The sequence below is a fragment of the Catharus ustulatus genome, chromosome 20, assembly GCF_009819885.2.
Source record: "Catharus ustulatus isolate bCatUst1 chromosome 20, bCatUst1.pri.v2, whole genome shotgun sequence".
Lineage (NCBI taxonomy): Eukaryota > Metazoa > Chordata > Aves > Passeriformes > Turdidae > Catharus > Catharus ustulatus.
This window is the reverse complement of record NC_046240.1, coordinates 3,282,780-3,301,745: the sequence shown is the minus strand read 5'-3', so window position 1 is coordinate 3,301,745 and position 18,966 is coordinate 3,282,780. Positions and strand designations below refer to the sequence as shown.

The 18,966-nt window shown below is 42.8% G+C and overlaps 1 protein-coding gene across 1 annotated transcript in view; it reads left to right on the top strand.

Annotated features, from left to right (window-relative positions):
- The first annotated feature begins 1,558 nt into the window (after positions 1–1,558).
- FOXK2 (forkhead box K2) overlaps positions 1,559–18,966 on the top strand; it is a 43,362-nt gene continuing 25,954 nt past the window's right edge. The window contains exon 1 of the mRNA XM_033077018.2: positions 1,559–1,964. Coding sequence (XP_032932909.1) covers positions 1,621–1,964 — 344 coding nt within the window. The 5' untranslated portion in view covers positions 1,559–1,620. The remainder of the gene's footprint in view (positions 1,965–18,966) is intronic.

Here is an 18,966-nt window from a genome sequence, read left to right as displayed (position 1 = left end):
TGCAGGTAGCAGGCACTGTGCTCTATTCCTAAGCATTCACTAAATAATTCTGCAGTTGAAGATGTGTTGACTCAAATGTGCAAACCCAAAAGTTTCAATTTCAACTTTACTGCTGGATGTTTGTTACCAGGCTGACTGTTTTTTGTCTGAAAAGTAAAAATGTTTAATGTCTTCTGAATTCACAGAATGGTTTAGGTTGGAAGGGACCTAAAGTGCATCCCATTCCATGGGCAGGAACACCTTCCTCCAGACCAGGCTGCTCCCAGCCTCGTCTAACCTGGCCTTGAACACATTTGGGGATGGGGCAGCCACAGCTTCTCTGGGCAGTTATTTTTATTAATTAATAGTAGTGAGCTTCAGTACTGTAACAAACCCAAACAACACAACCCTGTTCTCAACAAACCGTGGTGAGGTTATGGAGCTGTTACAGTGACATGTTTGCAGTAGCTGTGTTGGTAAATAGGCACCATGCTTTTCGCAGTTTATAGCCAAAAGTGCTAAATTGTTTACTTCTCCCTTTTGACAGCACCTGGTCCTGTAACTGTGAGTATTTGGATCAGGAAAAACATTTTCATTGCAGATGCTGTATTTGACAAACTGCGTACAATTAATGCCACCTTTTTTTGGTAGCCTCTAACATTTTCAACTCAAGCCCACGGCTGTGGATTCTCAGTGAGTGTTTCCACGCTGTCACCTGTGCCATTCCCTGCTGCTGCCGTGCCCTTGGAGCAGCGGCACTCGGCACTCGCTGTCTGGGTGTTCGTGTCGGGTCACTCGCTCACTCCTCGTGCCCTAGTTCCTCTGAGAAAACTGGGACTGAGCCGAGGTGTGTGCACAAATACAGCCTGCCTCACCTGCAACTTGTGCATTTGAAGCACTCTAATGATCTTCCATGGATGTTACAAAACTGACAGTGCGGAGTTACCTTTAGGTTTAACATGACCCTCAGAAGGCTGTCAGATGCAGATGAGGGATCAAACTTGGAGTTTTAGTTTTATTATTAATAATACAGTATTTTGAGGCTAAATTTACTTAGTTACCCAACCCTCTCCAGTAGTTCTTGCTCACCCTGTAGCACTGTTTATCTACTTGTATTTATTCCATTCTCGATTCTTCCCCCTGTCCCCCCGCGCCCGGTGCCGTTCCTGAGGGCGCTGCTGGCGGACGGCAGGTGCGGAGCCCGGGTCCCCGCCGCAGGCTGCAGGTGCCCGAGAGGGCACGAAGGGGGAACGGCTCCGATGGCCAGCAGAGGTGGCTGTCCCAGAGCCGGCTCCGTCCCTTTCCTCTCCTCCGCCTCCCTTCCCTCCCTCCTCGCTGCCGGCGGGCGGGAGGTGCTGCCCGGGCAGCTCCGCCCCGCTGCCCGCGCGCGGCTCCGCTCCGCGTTTTCCGGGCCGCGCCCCTGCGCTCGTGCGCCGACACTCGGACGTGCGGGGCCGGCGCCGCTCGCCATTGGCCGCCCGCCGTAGCCCCATGGGCGTGCGGGCCGCGCATTGGCCCCGCGCGCTGTCAATCAGCGCGTGGCTGCGTCAGGGCCGGGTGCGCGGCCCCGTTCCCTGCTGTGTGCGGGGCCGGCGCGGGGCCGGTGCGGGCGGGGCCGCGCCTCGCTCGTCCCTCGCTAAGATGGCGGCGGCGGCGGCGGCGGCGGCCGTGGCGCGGCTCGAGGGCCGGGAGTTCGAGTACCTCATGAAGAAGCGCTCGGTGACCATCGGCCGCAACTCGTCGCAGGGCTCGGTGGATGTGAGCATGGGCCACTCCAGCTTCATCTCCCGCCGCCACCTCGAGATCTTCACCGCCGCGCCCCCGCCGCCGCCGGCCGGCGCGGACGGGCCGCCGCCCCCGCCGCAGGGGGACCCCGCGGGCGGAGCGGGGGGCGACTTCTACCTGCGCTGCCTCGGCAAGAACGGCGTGTTCGTGGACGGCGTGTTCCAGCGGCGCGGGGCGCCGCCGCTGCAGCTGCCGCGAGTGTGAGTACGCGGGGCCGGCGCTCCGGGGCCCGCCGGAGGCCGCGGGTGCACATGGCATGTGACAGGCGAGAGCGGCCCCGTCCTGCCCGCGCCTCCGCCGGCACCGCCCGGCACCGCCGCCGTGCCCTCCGCCGTGTCCTTCCCCCGCCCCGCCGCAGCCCCGCACGGAGCGCCCGGTGCGCGCTGGAGCGGCCCCGGCGCTGGCGAACAGGACCGGGTGCACCCCGAGCCCTGTTTGCGGGTGTCAGAGGAAGCCGGCCGGGCGGTTCTGCACGAGTCCGGGCTGGCTGCGCTGAGGATCAGCGCTGGGGGAATCCTGCAGCCCCCTCGCTGCTTTGGCAGAACCGGGGGGATGTTCTCCCTCGGTGCTCCGGGGCTTGCTCTGGTTTTGGTGGTAGTTTCTGCTGCTTTGCCTAATTTTAACGTTTATTCTTATGGGTAAACCGAATCATCCACGTGAAATGCTTCTGCTGGCCTTAGCGTTTTCAAATGTTTTCCTTACGTGACAACAAATGTATTAAGAGGTTTTAAACGGTAATACATTCCTTTACCATTACCAAACATTAACTGTCTGTGCAAAATGATTTTCTAGGGCAATACGTGAGGCCTGCCCACGACATTTAAGGATGTGTTGAACTGTAAATAAGTGATCTGTGCTCTGAGGAGTCACATGTAGGAAAAGTGAAAGTGTTTTGGTTTAGTGTATTTTAGCTGCCTTGACTAAGAAATACCTAAAACGTTACGAGTGCAGTACCTTATTAAAGCACATGCCATCAGTGGCACTGCCTTAATGCCCTACGTCTTTAAACTGTGTTTAGGACATTGGTGTGTATTTTCTGCTGTGTCGGCCCGATGTTAGTTTACTCACCTGGTTTCTCTGTGAAAATCAAATTGTCTTACCTTGCTGCTTTCTAGGAAATGCTCATTCTGAAGGGCTTTAACACTGCCAGTGTGTAATCCTGGATGTAGTTGGAGGGCTTGTTTGACCTTTAACTGTCACTTCTATTTTTGCTTTCTACTTTTAATATTAATAATTATTTGGCATGTTAATCTCTATTTTAATCTAACACATTCATGAAATGTAGATCAAATACTTTCTTCTTTGTAAGCACTGTGGTATAATATACTAATTGTAAGCACAACTGTGTGATTTCAAACAGTCTAGAATGAGTTGGAGTAACTGAGTCAGTAACATTCTGTTAAATGCTTAAGACCTGAGGAAAAAAGAAGTACTTCTTCATGCTGTCCACTTATAAATAACTTATTCTAGTTCTTTCCACCAATGTCACTTTTCAAGTGGAAAGAAGATTCAGAAGGACTTTTTGTCTCACTTCTTTATTGAACAATAATGAAAATTTGTATGTAGTTAAAATTTCTTCACCAGTGAACGTGGGTGGTGGTGCAGGAACCGGCATTTGCTGTGTTCAGAGGTGACACCATTCCTTGGGCTGTGCACACACAGCTCTCAGTTTCCAGAGCCCTGACTTGGTGGAAGTGTTTATCTCCTGGTTACAAACTGTAGGTATAGCCTTGTAAATAAAAGGTGCCCCTGGCTGGGAGCTGGAGCCACCGTGCAATGGGGTGAGTGTCACCCTGAAGGGCAGGAAGAGTAAGATCAAGTGCTACTTTGTTGCTTTTTAAAAAATAAACTTGTTTCTAAAACGCAAGTCTTAGTGGGATTGGAGGGGGAAATAGTAGTTTCATTATTTGCAAAGCTTTTTTTTTGAACAGTAGTCTTCAGGCAAATTCAAAGTACTGTCTGCTTCTAGGAAGTCCTTGCTGTGACTTGCTGATGACTAATATTGTTTGTAGTCCTGTTCTTCAGTTTTGTTGTGGATTTAACTGGTCACACTGAAGGTGTTCCCCTGGATTTTAAGAGTCAAACTTACTTCAGTGTAATGTAAACATTAAAGAACAGTTGAAGTGTGATGGGCAAGAAAGTAGTTTTGGTGTGAGCTCAAGATTGATGATTGCCAGCCTCCAGCTCAAGTAATCACCAGATCTATTTTTGTTGTTGTTTAATCCTACTCTGTTGCCAGTAATAAATATGCTTTGCCTATGACTACACAATCATCGGAAATTTTAGTGGCAGGTGAAATTTAAAAAATTCAGGGTGGCCTGTTCCTTCTGTTTGTTTTTAAGTGATCCTGGAAACCAAGAATGGAGGGTTGATCTCTGTTGTATCTGATTCATAGTGACTTACAAAGGTGCCAAGTACAATACTCTTACAGACTTGAAATTTTGCTTGTCACTAATAATTGTAAGGAGTTCCAGTGTCCTTGGCCTTTTTTTGTTTCAGTACAATGCTTAAATTTGACTGTACTGATAATGTTACTGAACTCCCTGGTTTTGGAAGGAAAAAACAGAAATACACTTTAGTAGTCCCCTGTAAAACCCATTTTAAACATCTGGGGAAATTAAATTATTAATGCTGGAGTGTACACTTACCTTTAATAAAGGCATATTTTCTACAGATAAAAATGTCATGAAACATGGAATTACTGTGCATTAAGATAAGTGTTCTGGTTGCTATTTTTAATGCTTCCCTGGAAGCCTCACTGGCAATTCAAATGTTGAAGTTATCAAGCAGGAGGTAATAGCAGTGGGAAGTGTGTTTTTGTTTTTGCAGTTCTTGACAGACTCCCATCCCTACTTGTGTATGTACAAACCAGCTGTCGTCTTGTGAGATGAATCGAGTGGGGGTGGGGAGAAAAGAGCCATTTTTGAGTGTGTCCAGCAAGGAGCTCTCCTGTCAATGTCATGGCACACGTGGGATGAAAGAGCTTTCAGAGGCTCCTGCTCAAGACACCCAGATCAAAGCAGTGCAATTATTCTCCTACAACTACCTTTGAGATGCACAGACTGTCCCTCTCCGGTTCGTAAAGTTCATGTTTTTTAATTGGTTTCATTTGCTGCTTGTGGAATTTCCCCTGCCTTCAGTGAAAGCATTGATTGGATATATTGCTAGGTAAATCATAACATCAATATTTGCTTTTGAGGTACTTGGCTGGAAAAATACCTTTTGTGCTGGGCACAGCAGCGGTTGTTGCCGGAGCTGTTGTGTACAGCTTTTGGAGAGGCAGGATTCCAGACAGATGTAACTGATACAGCTGGAAAAACAGACAGACTTCTGGGTACAACTCTGCTCTGAAGGAGTGCTTTTGTTTTGTTTTGATTTTTGGGTTTTTTGGATGTGCTTTGTGTATTGGCCTTTCAATTCACAGAACTCCGGACATTTTGGACTTCAGTGTTCCAAGGCAGTCTTACTTCATTTTGACAAACCCATAGATTTTGTATTTTAGTCATTACTTTTGGTTTTACTTTTGTGGAAGTAATTTGTGATTCATAAACAAGATACCATGAACATAAGAACAGCATTTGAAAGTCAGATCAGAGCTGGATTTAGTCCATGACCTGCCTGCAGGAATGGTCAGTAGCAGATGCCAGGAAGGAGCATAAAAATGGATTAGTACAAATTATTGTGTTTCCCCTGGTTTTTTCTTTTGGATCCAAAGTCAGAGTTCAATTCTTTTTGAGTTAAAATAATTTACTGTTTTAATAATTTTTATAATTTCCTCCTTTTTTTAGTAGTTGAGTTTGGGTAAACCTCTTCTATCCACAGTGTCTTAGGGTAGTGAAATCTGCAATGTAATTGGAACCCATGTTGGGAGAAATACCTTTTTTTGCTGAGTTTTTGGAACTTGATGCCTGGTAATTTCATTTGATCCAACTGAAGCTCTTTTATAGTAAGAGACAGTAAATAACTCTCCCATTCTGTCATTCATTCTGCAGACTTCTTTACATTACTAAGTGTGGGCGCTCTTACAGTAAATGACATCAAGTACATTTTTACTTCAGCTTAACATTTACTGACTAATCCTAAATTAAGCCTATGTAACTGAAAACTAAAATTGAATTTGTTTGTATTCTTCTGCTTTTCCTCCTGGTAATACAGAGGGCTGAACCAATAGTTTTAGCTTGGTCTTGTAGTCTGGAGCTACAGACTGGGGCTATTGCTGCCTTTAAGCAGCAGAAGTTCTGCTGATGAAAGCTGGTCGATTCTGAACAAGGATCAAGCATATCTATTCCCTGAGTCAATTCTTTGAAGAAGTTTATCATGTTCAGTGTTACCTGCCCAGGAAACAGATTGTAAAGAGCTTCAAATGTATCAGTGCACTTTTTTCTGTCATCTAATTGCAGTGACTTAAATGATGTGCAAAGTTGTGATGTCTGTGTGGTTGGAGCTGTGACTGTACATGTGCTCTGTGGAAACATGTGTGGTTTGGCTGAACAGTGGAGGTGAAAGGATCATAACATTTCCTTGGGTAGTGTTCAGTGGTAGCTGAGGAAGAACTTGCATTGCTTGAGTCTGGGTTATGGTTTATGTTCTAAAGGTTTTCTTATGAATATAACTGTTAGATACTTGGAGCAATCAAACAGAGCACATGCTTCAAGGAATTTTTGTTACTATATTCTTGCAGCCTATACTTACAGTGTGCTGGAAGTCCCTCTGGCTGTGTGGGCACCTGCTTTCTCCCTTCCTTGGCACCACTTTTGACAGAGACAGTGGCTCATCAGGGTAGCAGCTGCCTGAAAGTTCAGGGGAGCTTGTGAGTGATTTGTGTTCAGAGGTGTGTTTTGGAGCTCCATATCAGCTGTATTAAAACTATCAATTACAAATTACCTCAGAGCATAGAACTAAGGAACATTGGTTGTGGCTTGACAGAATCAGACTCCAGAAACTTTTATTTACCATCTCTGACAGATGCTGGTCCTGTGCCATAGTGACTAATAAGGTCAATGGGGCTGTGTTTATAGGTGGGTTTTTGGCTAGTTTAAAGTAAGATTAGCAAATGTCAAGCTCAGTAGAGGTAGTGTTCTCACTTAAGCAGATCTGATTGAAAAGGAGTGTAGGAGGAAGGTAGAGCACAGATGATTTGAAATGAAAATAGAGATGAGCGGAAAGTTTCTATAGTAATAATTTGTGTTACAGTTGTTTCTGTCAGCTCTTTCCATATTTGCCTCTCAATTACACACACCTTCTGAGTGATATTTTTGTGTGTTAATAAAGCAGTGTTGCAATTTGTCAGACACCAATCAGATGATTGAGGTAAAGCTTAAACTTAAACAGTTTATATTTGGATTAATTCACACTTGATTTTTTTTTCTGTTGGTATGATTGATATGTATACGAAACGTCCTTACCCAATTCTGCTGATCCTACAAATGTTCTTACACCTGTAGGTAGATATAGGAGTAAGTAGATTCTTTGTGTAGTTATATAAAATACTACAAACTGGAAAATTATCTTTATAGTTCTTTATAATCTATAAAGTTCCAGTTCTATGACAGAAGCAAGATTAGTGTCATTTTGGTTTAAAGGTGCAAAGTCAGTATTGAAACTGTCTGTTCCAAGAATCTGCAGTGGAGAGTTTTGAGATTCTTACTTCAGTTATAGTAATAAGGTAGCAGATATGCAAATTAAATCATTCTTTGCATTGATTAAATCAAAATACCAAGGTGCCATGTTTGAGTAGGATGATACACTTAATCAATAACAAAAGTAGTAAGTTAAATGAGCTAATAAAGAAAATAAGTTAATCTTTCACCCTGGCTGTTCAAAATAACTGTGTATTGTTAATTTGCTTATAATTAGGTAAGGCCACTGTCTTACAAATATTATTCCTTCATGAAGGAAAATGTATTTTAGAGAATAATTCTGCTGTGAAGGAGTTCTGTTGCTGTTGGTTTTTTATGCTTTTGAGCGTGTGCAATTGTCATGGATAAAGCAAAAGGTTCTTTTACAGTCATGCCTGAGCTATTCAAAATAAGATTATGCTTCTCATTTGCTGTATTTTTCAGTAAATACAGCAACTCTTCAAGACATCTCAAGTCTCATTAATTTATATAAAATTATGTAAAATACAGGAAAAAATATCATTTCAAAGAAAACCATGTATTTGTCATGTGGTGTGAGGCCATGGCTTTTGCAGTTATAAGGAGTTTTCACAACAGTTCTCTAATAAGCTGCTGTCTGTGCTGAAATCCTGGGAAGGTGGTGGGTTTATCTGCTGCCTTGCTTGTTTTCATGATAAAAAGTTGATGTGTAGTGACATTTGTTTCCTGCGACTTCCTGCCTTTAAGGAGTTTTTTGACCTAGATAAAGCAGTCGGAGGGGAGGAACCATATTTATTCTGCAGCTATTCTGCACTGGATGGTGTAGGAATAAATGCTCCATTCTCCAGTTCAGATTCCCTCAATGCTGTTTCATCACTGAAGGGAGCTGAGGCTTCAGTGAGTTACACTGAGAGCGCTTGCAGAGCTGGTGCACATTTTTTGACACATTATTTTTTATAGGGCAAGAGAAGGTCTGTACATGGTTGGAGTCTGTTTCTTCACGTTTGTGTGTGTGACTGCTGCAGCTCCTGCACGTGCTGCTCTGTCCTCCTGGAACTGCCAAGCAGGAGTTGGACAAAGCATGGTCTCTGTGTGTGCTGGAGTACTGGTGGGAGGAAAATTTTCAGTATTCCGAATTTCAGAGTGTCTTAATGGATATTAATATGAACACCCCACCTTTGTGTTTGTCCACGTGCACCAAATGAAGTGAGAACTGTGAGGAGATTGGAAAGCAGTTCTGTCCATGCTGATCCAAACATTCCTGGTGACCTCAGCAAGGAAGCTCCTGTGGATAAGGATGCACATGGAATTGAGAGTTTGGAGCTAGAGCAGTAAAGTAAAAAAGCCAGAGTCCTGTCATTATCAGAGTGTTATGAAATGGAACAGAATTAGTATAAAGTTGACTGGAATTAATTTTAATTCAGTGCTGGTTTAAGGCTTAACTTTAAGAATTACAGAAGGAAGCTCCAGCCAAAACCTTGCTGAAAGCAGAAGTGACTTCAGTGTTGGATCAGACTGCTCAGCACCTTGTCCATTTGGATTCTCTGGGGATGGGGATAGCTATAACTATGTAAAGTGCTTCATGTAACTACAATCCCATATTGAAAAAATGTCTGTATTTTCAACAGCAGAACTTAGAGAATGCACAGGCTGGTTAGAATAATGTGCAGCTTAGTGCTAAATCACAATAAGAAATACCTGATCACTACTGGATTTTGTGTGGTGATTTGGAGTAAATGCAATTACTGATAAATATTTACAGTGTTGTAAACACTGTGCTCACAAATAATGAGAACAAAAAAATAGAATGAATCAATTTTTAAAACATCAAAACTGTGTCATCTGGAAAGTACACATGGCAAAGCTGTAGGGTGGAAAACTGTTCTGCAAAGTAGCAGTGGCGTGAGAGCCATGACTGCAGAGATGGTGAGATGCCTGTTCTGAGATGATGTGTCAAGGCACTGATGTGATGGCTGTGTGGAAATTGGGAAATGGCAACCAGTGCTGGAGCTTCACATCATTCTGGAATTAAATTTGTGTTAAGGAATCTTGCAAAACTGCAAGGATTTAAGTGGAGGAATGCTAAAAAGAATTGAAGGTTGGAAGAAGTCCTGAAGAGTGGGGAGCATAAGGGGTTCAGTATGTTTGTCTTGTTCAAAAGGAGTGTGAGGTGGCTGGGTTGAGTGAGGCTGAATGAGAGTTCTAAAGGATCACACACAGGTGTGAAACCAGAGGCTGTAAATTGTCAAGGTTTGAATTAAGCTATGTTGCAATAGTTTACTTTCAAGATTGGTGGGATATCTATCTCACTATCTTCCACTGATAAACAGAAAAATAACCCTTGCTGGAGTCAGCCCTAGTGAAGAGGTGCAGAGCAGGTATGGGTGACATATCATAGTTTAGGGTTACAAGAGGTAAAGTTGAAGCTTCTTCACTTCCTCTGAAAGTCTTTTTTAATTAACTGTCATGGGGTTACAGAAAGAGACCATTTTATTATATGTTTTAACAGAATCAATATTTGTCTTGGTTTGAAATTAAAATTACTTCTAAAGCATCAAACATCCAGTTGGGTATTTGTTTATTTGCACTTGCCAGTAGTGTTCTCACACTGGTGTTGATGTTTTTGTTCACTATGTCATACTCTTTGTATTGGAAGACACTGGACTGTTTCAGAGATATTTTTTGTGTAATATAAAGTGATTCTGTGAAAACTTTTGTTCTTTAAGTAAGTCTTAGATACAGCTTATGAGGTGTAGGCTGTTTAATTCTTGTCATGGTAAGAAATCAGGCCAGTGTATAATGGGAAAGATCTTTACACCTTGTAGTGAACTTAAATTCAAGTTTTAGATCACTTAAATGAAAATTAAATGTATGGTTCTGCTTCAGAAATGGTGTGGACAAATTAATTTTTTGACAGGAGTTACTTTTAAATTCTGTTTTACACTGATGTGTTTCAGTATGGGAGCAAGTATTTTGCTTACCCTTTTCCTTCTTTGCTTCCTTTTTTCTCTGTCACAGCTGGGAAAAAGTGGTTTAACTTCCTTTGAAGCATCAGTTTCCTCAAAAAGCTGAAGCTGTAGCTGTAATGTTGGTGTCTTAACACATGTACAATACATGTTTTACTACTTGTAAGGTAAAAGTCTGTTTATGAAGATAGAAACAAAATTATGTAACTTTTGTTTGTTTTGATGATATCTTTGTTGTTTTTTAAGATTAAGAATACAGGAAAAAATTCATTTATTACTTTGCATTGTCCTCTGGAGATATTTGGGTGTTCTAGGCAGAATATACCTTGAGCAAACAAGGCCTAGATGTAGTTTATGCACTTCTGTAGTAGTCAGGCTTGTTGGTTACAATCAGTGCAGTAAACACACCAGGGAATTAATTGGGAAGGATAAACAATGGAACTGGCTCTTACAGGAAAGGATTTCCCTCCTTGAGTGATTCTGCAATCTTCTGGCCTTTCTAGGCAGGTGAAGGAGGCCTGCAGAACAATGAAGGAGACAGAGAAATAAGATTTTAAAATGAGTAGGCCTTAGAGAAGAGTGAATTTACTCACATGAAGTTCTCTGTGGGACTAAGTTTAGATTTGAATCAGATCAAGCAGATTATTTAAGTAAGTAAAAATAATGGTAAAGAAGATAAATGCTCTCAGGCACACGATGGGATTCTTGGGGTTGCCACGTGCAGGACTGGGAGTTGGACTCTGATCTGTGTGGGTCCCTTCCAATTCAGGATATTCTGTGGTTGATTTTAGCATCATACCTCATAGAGATGAGAAAAATGGAAGAGGGGAATTCAATTAATACATGGCAAAGATGAGGACATGGGCCCAAGGTGTTTTGCTTTAGAACATGGGCAGGAATATTCTGGGGTTTGTAGTTGCATGAACAGAAGTTAAAGGATGTGCTGGGAGGCTTGAAGAAAGGTGGAAGATTAGGATCATCTCAAGTTTAAGGGCTGAGCTACAATTGTTAGTCTTACAGAGTGAAAGGAGTGTCTGACTTGGATATTTAACTGGGGAGATGTGATTGAGAAGGACCTGGGGTCTCACTTTTTGGGCACATGGGCTGTACTCTGGTGAACATCTGAGCTAATCCAAGATTTCTGTGCTGCTGCAATGGAGCACAGGAGGGAAGGTCCTGTTTTCTGCTCCTGACTGCAGGTTGGGCTGGCCTTGGAGCTCATCAGATGTTCATATGCTGCTGCTCTCTGCTTTTTTTGCTATTTTTGGGTGCTTTGCTGTTGCAATGAAGTGGCTCACAGAGAGGTCTGGCAGGCAGTGGAGTACATGGTGGGCCTGCACAGACTTTGGGCAGCAGTCAGCTGGCTGGAACTTGTGGAATTGTACATTAAGGAGTTGCAGTTATGAGAGCTGTTTATGCTATATGAAATAAAAATGGAAAGGAAAAGAAAGATTCAAAACCATATAAGAGCAAAACTAATTTTGGTGTCCTAAAAAAGCATTAGCAATGTAATGTAAAAATGTTTCAATCGTAAAAGTTCTTGTGGCAGCATGCTTTTTGCTAAAGGGTTATGTTGAATTTAAAAAAAAAAAAATTAAAAGGTGAACCCTAAGTAGACAGGATGCTGACATGACTTGATGGTCTCATACCTTTGGTTCATCTGTGCTCTCTGGCTCTGTTTTTATCTGTCTGTAAATGTGAATACACAGAGAAAACATGAGAGAAAAAGGGGTATGAGTTCCGTGGCTGTGCAAGATGTTCCTCCATCTCATAGCAGAGGACAGAGTTAATGTATGATGTCCTTTTGTTAATGTCCATAGACGAAATCAGCCTGGCTCCTGCCTGAATCCAGGCTTTGCTCTACAGGCCACTAGTCCAGTTGGTGGAATATTGTGTGGTAGTGGAATTACAAGCTCTAGGGAAAATTGAACATTAAGGATATAGTGGGGGTAAATGGTATTTTAAAAAATTTATATGTGGTTTTTGTTTGTAGTGTGTGTGGGTCCCAAAAAAGCCCTTTTATCTCAGAAAGACTTCTCTATCTGTAAGGCAGGCAGGTGAGTTATTAGAGTTTGTGTAGCAGTCTATGAACTGCCTGAAAGGAAAGCATTATTTTGAAGATAATTGTAAAAACTTCATTGATTTTTACATGTCTTTCATTGCAGGGGCTGCAAGTATGGATAGTGCTTTTTCAGGAAATACATAAATCTGCTGAATTTGACAATGCAGGTAGATCACACGTGGTTTGGATTTCCTGTGGTGTCTTTTAAGGGCCTCAGCTTGACAGGTTGTAGAAACATCTCAAATAAAGTGAGAGAGATTTTGCTTCTTTATTCAGGACAGCAAATCCAGAGTGCCATCAAAGGGGAGCATGCTCGTGGTAATTCAGTCAGTGAATTTTGATCCAGCCTTCCAAAACTACTTGGGTAGCAGGCTTGGAAATATCTGTGCATGGGCTTCCTGCTCTGATGGAACTGAGTGCTCACCTTCACTCTGAGCCTTCTTCCAGGGGGAATGAGGTGCAGCATTTCAGGAAAACCATCCCTTGCAGGAGGAGCAGATGATAACAAATATCACTCTTCATTTCTGTGCAGTGTTTGGTGGACTTGGATGCTGACAGAGGTCGGTAGGAGGGAGTTACTTAGATATCATCAATCAAAACCCTGTTTATCACTTCCACACATGAAAGCAGTAAATAATGCATTAAGCAGAGAGGTGTTCAAGGAAGTGAGTTGTTTTCTTTCCTTAGGTGTGTGAATGTCCTGGGTGTGGCTGGGTTAGGCTTGAATAAGGTTCTGGAGGTGTTTCTGTCTGATCTGCCTGACACAGTCATCACTTGAGACACTTATTTTGGAGAAATCAGCCTAAGCACTTGTGTGGTCTGACCTAGGAGGTTTTTTTTTTCAGGTAGAGGCGTGGTTTGTTCCTCTCTGCCCTTCCACATTATTAAACATTTTGCTTTTAGTAGCATTAGGGGCTGCAAGGCAAACACTGACGTTGTGTTCAAATGCTATGACAATCCTGCTTTGAAGAGTGTGCAATATATTCTGAAGTAACTGTATTAAAATTACTAGATTGAGTGGCAAGATTCTCATAGAATGATGAAATGCATCCTCATGCAGCCCTGCTCTCAATGATACTATCAAGATCCTGGCACCACTTTTGCAGCTGCATCCCTGAGTGGAAGAGCAAATGCAGCAGTTTGAGGTGGTTCCCCTCTGCTGGGAATGCAGGTTCTGAAATGAATGCAGGGCTGAAGTCTGAGTGTAGGGTGGACTCTACAGTTTGTGGTTGGGTACAGTATTATTCATTCAGCTTTCTAGATATTGATAATTGACACAGAAATTTTGGGCCTGGAAACCACAGTGTTTCAGTTAAGATGTTCATGTGACAGGCGCGTGTAGCAACACCGGAAAGAGACGCAATAGGTAAAAACCACAGGAGAAGTTCAGTTGTTTGTTTATCCTCTTAAATTGAAATTCAGGCTTTTGTTTTTAAAACCTTTTCCTGGTATTGGTCTGCCCATAAAGCTGAGAAATGCAACTAGTCTATGAATATTCACCTTTTCTGTAACAAAACTTAGAACTGAGATTCTGCCAGAATTCTGTTAGAACTTTAAAAAATAAACAGTTTTCTTTATTTCTTCCTCTCTTTTCTTTTTTGAGACTTTTTGGTGGAACTTTGTTTTCACATATATCGATTTTTCCTTAACTGCCTCATAGGATATAGGGAATATTACCTTAGATAGAAAAAATGTCACTAATTGTCAAACTGTCACAAGGTAAAATTAAAAACTTCATTCACAGTTGGGTGGAGAGCTTAGATCCTTCTACCTTTCTGTGTTTAAACATACAAATTCAAAGTAGCTCCTAGTGAAGATTTTAAATTTCCTCCATGAATTTTGGCCTGTTATGAATGGCTTTTGCTGTTTTCTGCAGTGCAGGCAGCCAGAGCACTCATCTGCCAGCACACCCTCGTACACAGATGTTGACTTTCCTGTCAGGAGTGAAACAGCCCTGCTTGTTTTATGGGGTGGTTATTCTGAGGTTGGAAGATTGTTGAGCCTGGAAGAGATCACTAACCCCAGCTTGCTACTTAGCTATAAATAAGTTTGGTCTGCTGTGGACTAGTAAGTACTCAAGATTCTTACGTGAGGTTATTCACTCTTATCTAGGGCTACCAGCAAACTGGGTGTTTTGGAGCCTTTAAAGAAAAGAAGCATGCAAGCCTTGCAAAAGAGTCAAAGCATCTGAATATAAATAATTCAACCCTCAACCAGAAGGATAAAATAAAAATCTGTAAAAGTTTTAAGTTTGGGGGTAGTGTTTTAAAGTTATTTTGGCTTAATAGTAGCTGAAGGAAAGATTATTTGTGTTTGTCTATGTGAATTCTTTGAGTTAGCTGCAGTGTGAAAAGTGTGCCATAAAACAATTGAACTTTATCTCAAGAGCTGGAAAGCATGGTTATATAGAATACAAAATAACCATAGTGTGGGAGAGTGTAATCTTGACTACAGGGAGAAGAAACGGGGTCAGCTGGTTTAATCAAAAATATTTGTAAAAATCAGGCTTTTCCACAGTTTTTTAAATGAAAAAAAGAGAAATCCTGGTGTTGTGGAAATGAACCTGGGAGATGGCAATGTGGGAATGTGTGGTCTGGGTCTCTTTGGGAGGCTCAAGGAGGCAGGGTGTGTTTTTGGTAATTCTCATAATATTCAGACTCTGATTCCATTCATCTGCTGAAAGGTGATGTTGCCTCATCCCCAAGGAAACTCTTGTTTCTGCAACCTGCTCTTTTTGCAACAACATTTGATATTGCAGCGCTTGGTGGTTTTCTTGTTGTTCCGGAAAAATTCCTTTTCTGGAAGGTCAAAATAGTTTAGGGTTAATTACTCTGATAGATGTAGGTAAGGCCCAGGGGGATTGGGAGCCTGTTGCAGGGACATTGCACTTCAGCTGGGACATCCTGTGCTCCCCTTAGGGAAGCACTGGTTACTGGGTGTGTTACACCAGCACAGTTTTGTCTTTCTTGTGAATGTTTTGTTCTTATGGGAGCTGCTTCTTCCAGCTTTCCCCAGGAGATGTAAAGAAGAGAATATATACAACTGCCCTGTGTTTTTATAGGGATGTTTTGTGGTAAATAAATTGCTGACAGAGAGCATACTGACAGTATCTGACACAGAGCAAGGAGCTGGACTTAACCAAGTTCTTCACTGAATGAAGGAGACTTTTATTTTTAAATCCGAAAGGTCTTTAGATACTTGTGATGCTTCACACCATCTTTAAGTCATTAGAATAACCCTCTTAAAGATGTTCTAAATGGAGACAGGATTTGACTTGTGCAGGTAATGATTTAGTACAAAAATACAGAGGAAAGAGCAATCACTCTGAGGGATTTAAAAGGGAAATGCTACATGATAGGTATTACAAAGCAAGTAAATAGATCTAATAGTAGCTACTGGTTTGGGTGCAGAAGTGCTGATTTGGGCAGCAGAGGGGGTGATCCTTCCCCAAAACACCTCTGTGCAGCAGAAGCAGCATTCTTGTACAGCTTTGACTGGAGTGGGGAGGCAGAGCTGGCTGCTGCAGACAGCAAGTGTTTGAAATTGCATATTTGAGCTCCATCTGAATCTGGGTTCCCCTCACTGTGTTCTGGAGTCTTAAAACATCACCATTGCATTTCAGTGTCATCTGGGCCACGGGTGGCAGCGTGTTGTGTGTTGCAGTGTTTGAGGTGGTGAATGCACAGAGGAGTTGTGCACAGCTTCAGAGGCTGCTGAGCAGTTGAAATGTGTGCCTGCTTCGAGGAGCCACAGACTCTACAGTAGTCATTTATGTAATCTTGGATAAACTGAGTCTGCTGCTTTTAAAGGTTGCTTCACACTACCACTGGTTATATTTAATGTAAGCTCTTGAAGGGAGTTAGTGCCAAGCAAAGCATTGTTTGGAGTATGGAGAAATAACCTGGGAGCCAAAATTAGCCTGTGTTCGTGTGGAGTGGTGTGTGTTTCGTCAGGGCTGCCCAGATCATGTCGTCCCTGAAGGCAGCACATTTCAGCTCGGAATGTTTCAGCTATTACAACATGGAACATGCTGGTGAGTGGTGCCAGTAACATACGCTGAACATATGACCAGCACATGCCCCCACTTCAGCCTAGCCCATGAATTATTTACTTTTTGTTACAAGCAGTTTATTTTTGACAGGTTTTCTCCCCTCTGTCAGTATCAAGCACTGAGCCTTTTGTTTCTCTTTTAGTTGTTGTTTTTTTTTTAATCTTCTTTTCTACTCTTGCAGTTGATTCTGTATTTCTAAAATTCTCTGCTGTTCAGCAGAGAATTCTCTGTTTAGCACCACCCCTATTTTGTTTGTGCTCATTCTCTTAGGATGTCATCCCAGGTAATTCCTGTGGTAATGTCATTGAAACTGTGGAGACCAGTCTGATTATTTTCAACTTGTAATTGAGAGATAAAATGACCTTACACTTGATCTCTTGGGACATGGTCTATATTCATTAGTTAGCTGTGATACCTCTTCTCTGTGTCAATTTTTCACTGTTATGTTTCACTTCTGTGAAATGGCAGAGTTTCTCCCTCATCCCTTGTCATCTTTAGTTAGATAAATGATGTGAAGCAGACACTCCATAGACCTTTTCTGATTTTAAACTGATTTTTGATGACAGCTGAAGTTCCCAGATTGCTAGTGACTCTTCATTTGCAGCAACTCTGGGCTGTGGATTCTGGTACAAAATGAGTGAGTACCGACCCACACTGATGGGCTGGGGAGCTCTGGAGAGCAACAGTAGATAAAACTTTAATGTACATACAAATATAATGCATCTTTGCTGTGTGTTTCATAACATTTTAGGGAGTGTTACCTCTTGGATGGGATCAGGCTTGACATAAAATTAATTGGACTTGGTGAGCTTTTCAGAATGAATCATCTCATAGTTATTTGTGTGCACTGTAGGTAACAGGCTTAGCATTGCATGCTTCTTTATATAGATTATTCTTTGAAATTCAGTTTTCTCCTGGAAGTGCATTTACTTAAAGGATACACTGTTACAGAAGACTTTTGCTTCTCATTTTAACTACGTTGGTAACCTTGATTTTTCAAGCATTTGCAGTAATTAAAAGTATTCTTCTCATGGTTCCTGTTTTTAGAAGCCTTTTTTTAATATTCACATTAGATCTCTACAGTAGTACAAGTTCATTAAAACAGCACTTTCTCTTTGTTCTAACCATACCTTTCAATAAAATTCAAGCCCTGCAGATAAACTGTAACTAACTCTTTGGTTTCTAGGTTAGTTGAAACAAACTAATTGGGAGTTAGAGCTGAAAGAACTGTCCTGCCCTGCCCTGTGTGAGAGCGCTCGAGTTCAAGTTGTGTGCTTAAGTCAGATTAGTTTACTGGTGGGCCTGAAAAACAATCCCTGGGAAGGGAAGGGAAGGGGAGAGGTTTGGGATTAGTTTTCTGTCAAGTCAGAAGTGCAACTTTTTCCATTGCCAGATGGGAAGATATTAATATAAGATTGATAATGTGGTTTTATTAGCATTTCATAGAATTTTTAATTTGGAAATTATTCTTCAAGGTCATTGAGTCCCACCATCGAAACAGCACTGCCAAGGCCACCACTAACCCATGTCCCCAAGTGCCACAACCACACGTCATTTAAATCCCTCTAGGGATGGTGACTTCACCACTGCCCTCAGCAGCCTGTGCTGGGGACTGACCACCCTTTCTGTGAAGAAATTTTTCCTCATATCCAGCTTAACCCTCCCATGGCACAGCTTGAGGCCATTTCCTCTTTTGTCCCTCGTTCCCTGGGGACAGAGCCCAGCTCCCACCTGGCTGCAGGTGCCCCCTGAGCCTCCTTTTCTCTGGGGTGAGTCCCCCCAGCTCCCTCAGCTGCTCTTGGTGCTCCAGCCCCTTCCACAGCTCCTTTCCTTTCCCTTCCCTGGACATGCATCAGCCCCACAATGTCTTTCTTGCAGTGAGGGGTCCAAAACTGATTGGAGGTGTGCCCAGCACAGGGGACAGGTACTGCCCTGTGGCCATGGCTGGTACAGGCCAAGTGTCATTGGGCTGTTTGGGCTGATACTCAGCTGTTGTTGTTGTTAAACCTCACAACCATTGGTATCAGCCCATGGATCCAGCCTGTGCAAAACCTTCCTGCTCTCCAGGAGAGCAGCATTCCCACCCAGCTTGGCATCATCTGCTGAATGAATGAGGGAGCCTCAGTCCCCTTGACCATGGATAAAAATGTTAAATATGGGCCAGTGTGAAAGTTGTCTCCTCTTGCAATGTCTTATTCTTTGTGATTCCTGATCCTGTCTGCAGGGTGTACCACTGCCATGGACAGCCTGGCCAGGGACTGACCACCCTTTCTGTGAAGATGTTTTTCCTCATATCCAGCCTAAACCTCCCTGGTGCAATTTGAGGCCATTTCTTCTTGTCCTGTCCCTCATTCCCTGGGAGCAGAGCCCAACCCCCATCTGGCTGCAGTCCCCCCTGAGCTTCCTTCTGTCCAGGGTGAGCCTGGAGCACTCCACAGCTGTGGCACCACTGGATCCCTTGTGGGCAGGTTCTCACACTAACCCCAAAGCACACAATTTTCTTATGGAACATTGTTCTGCTGGGTC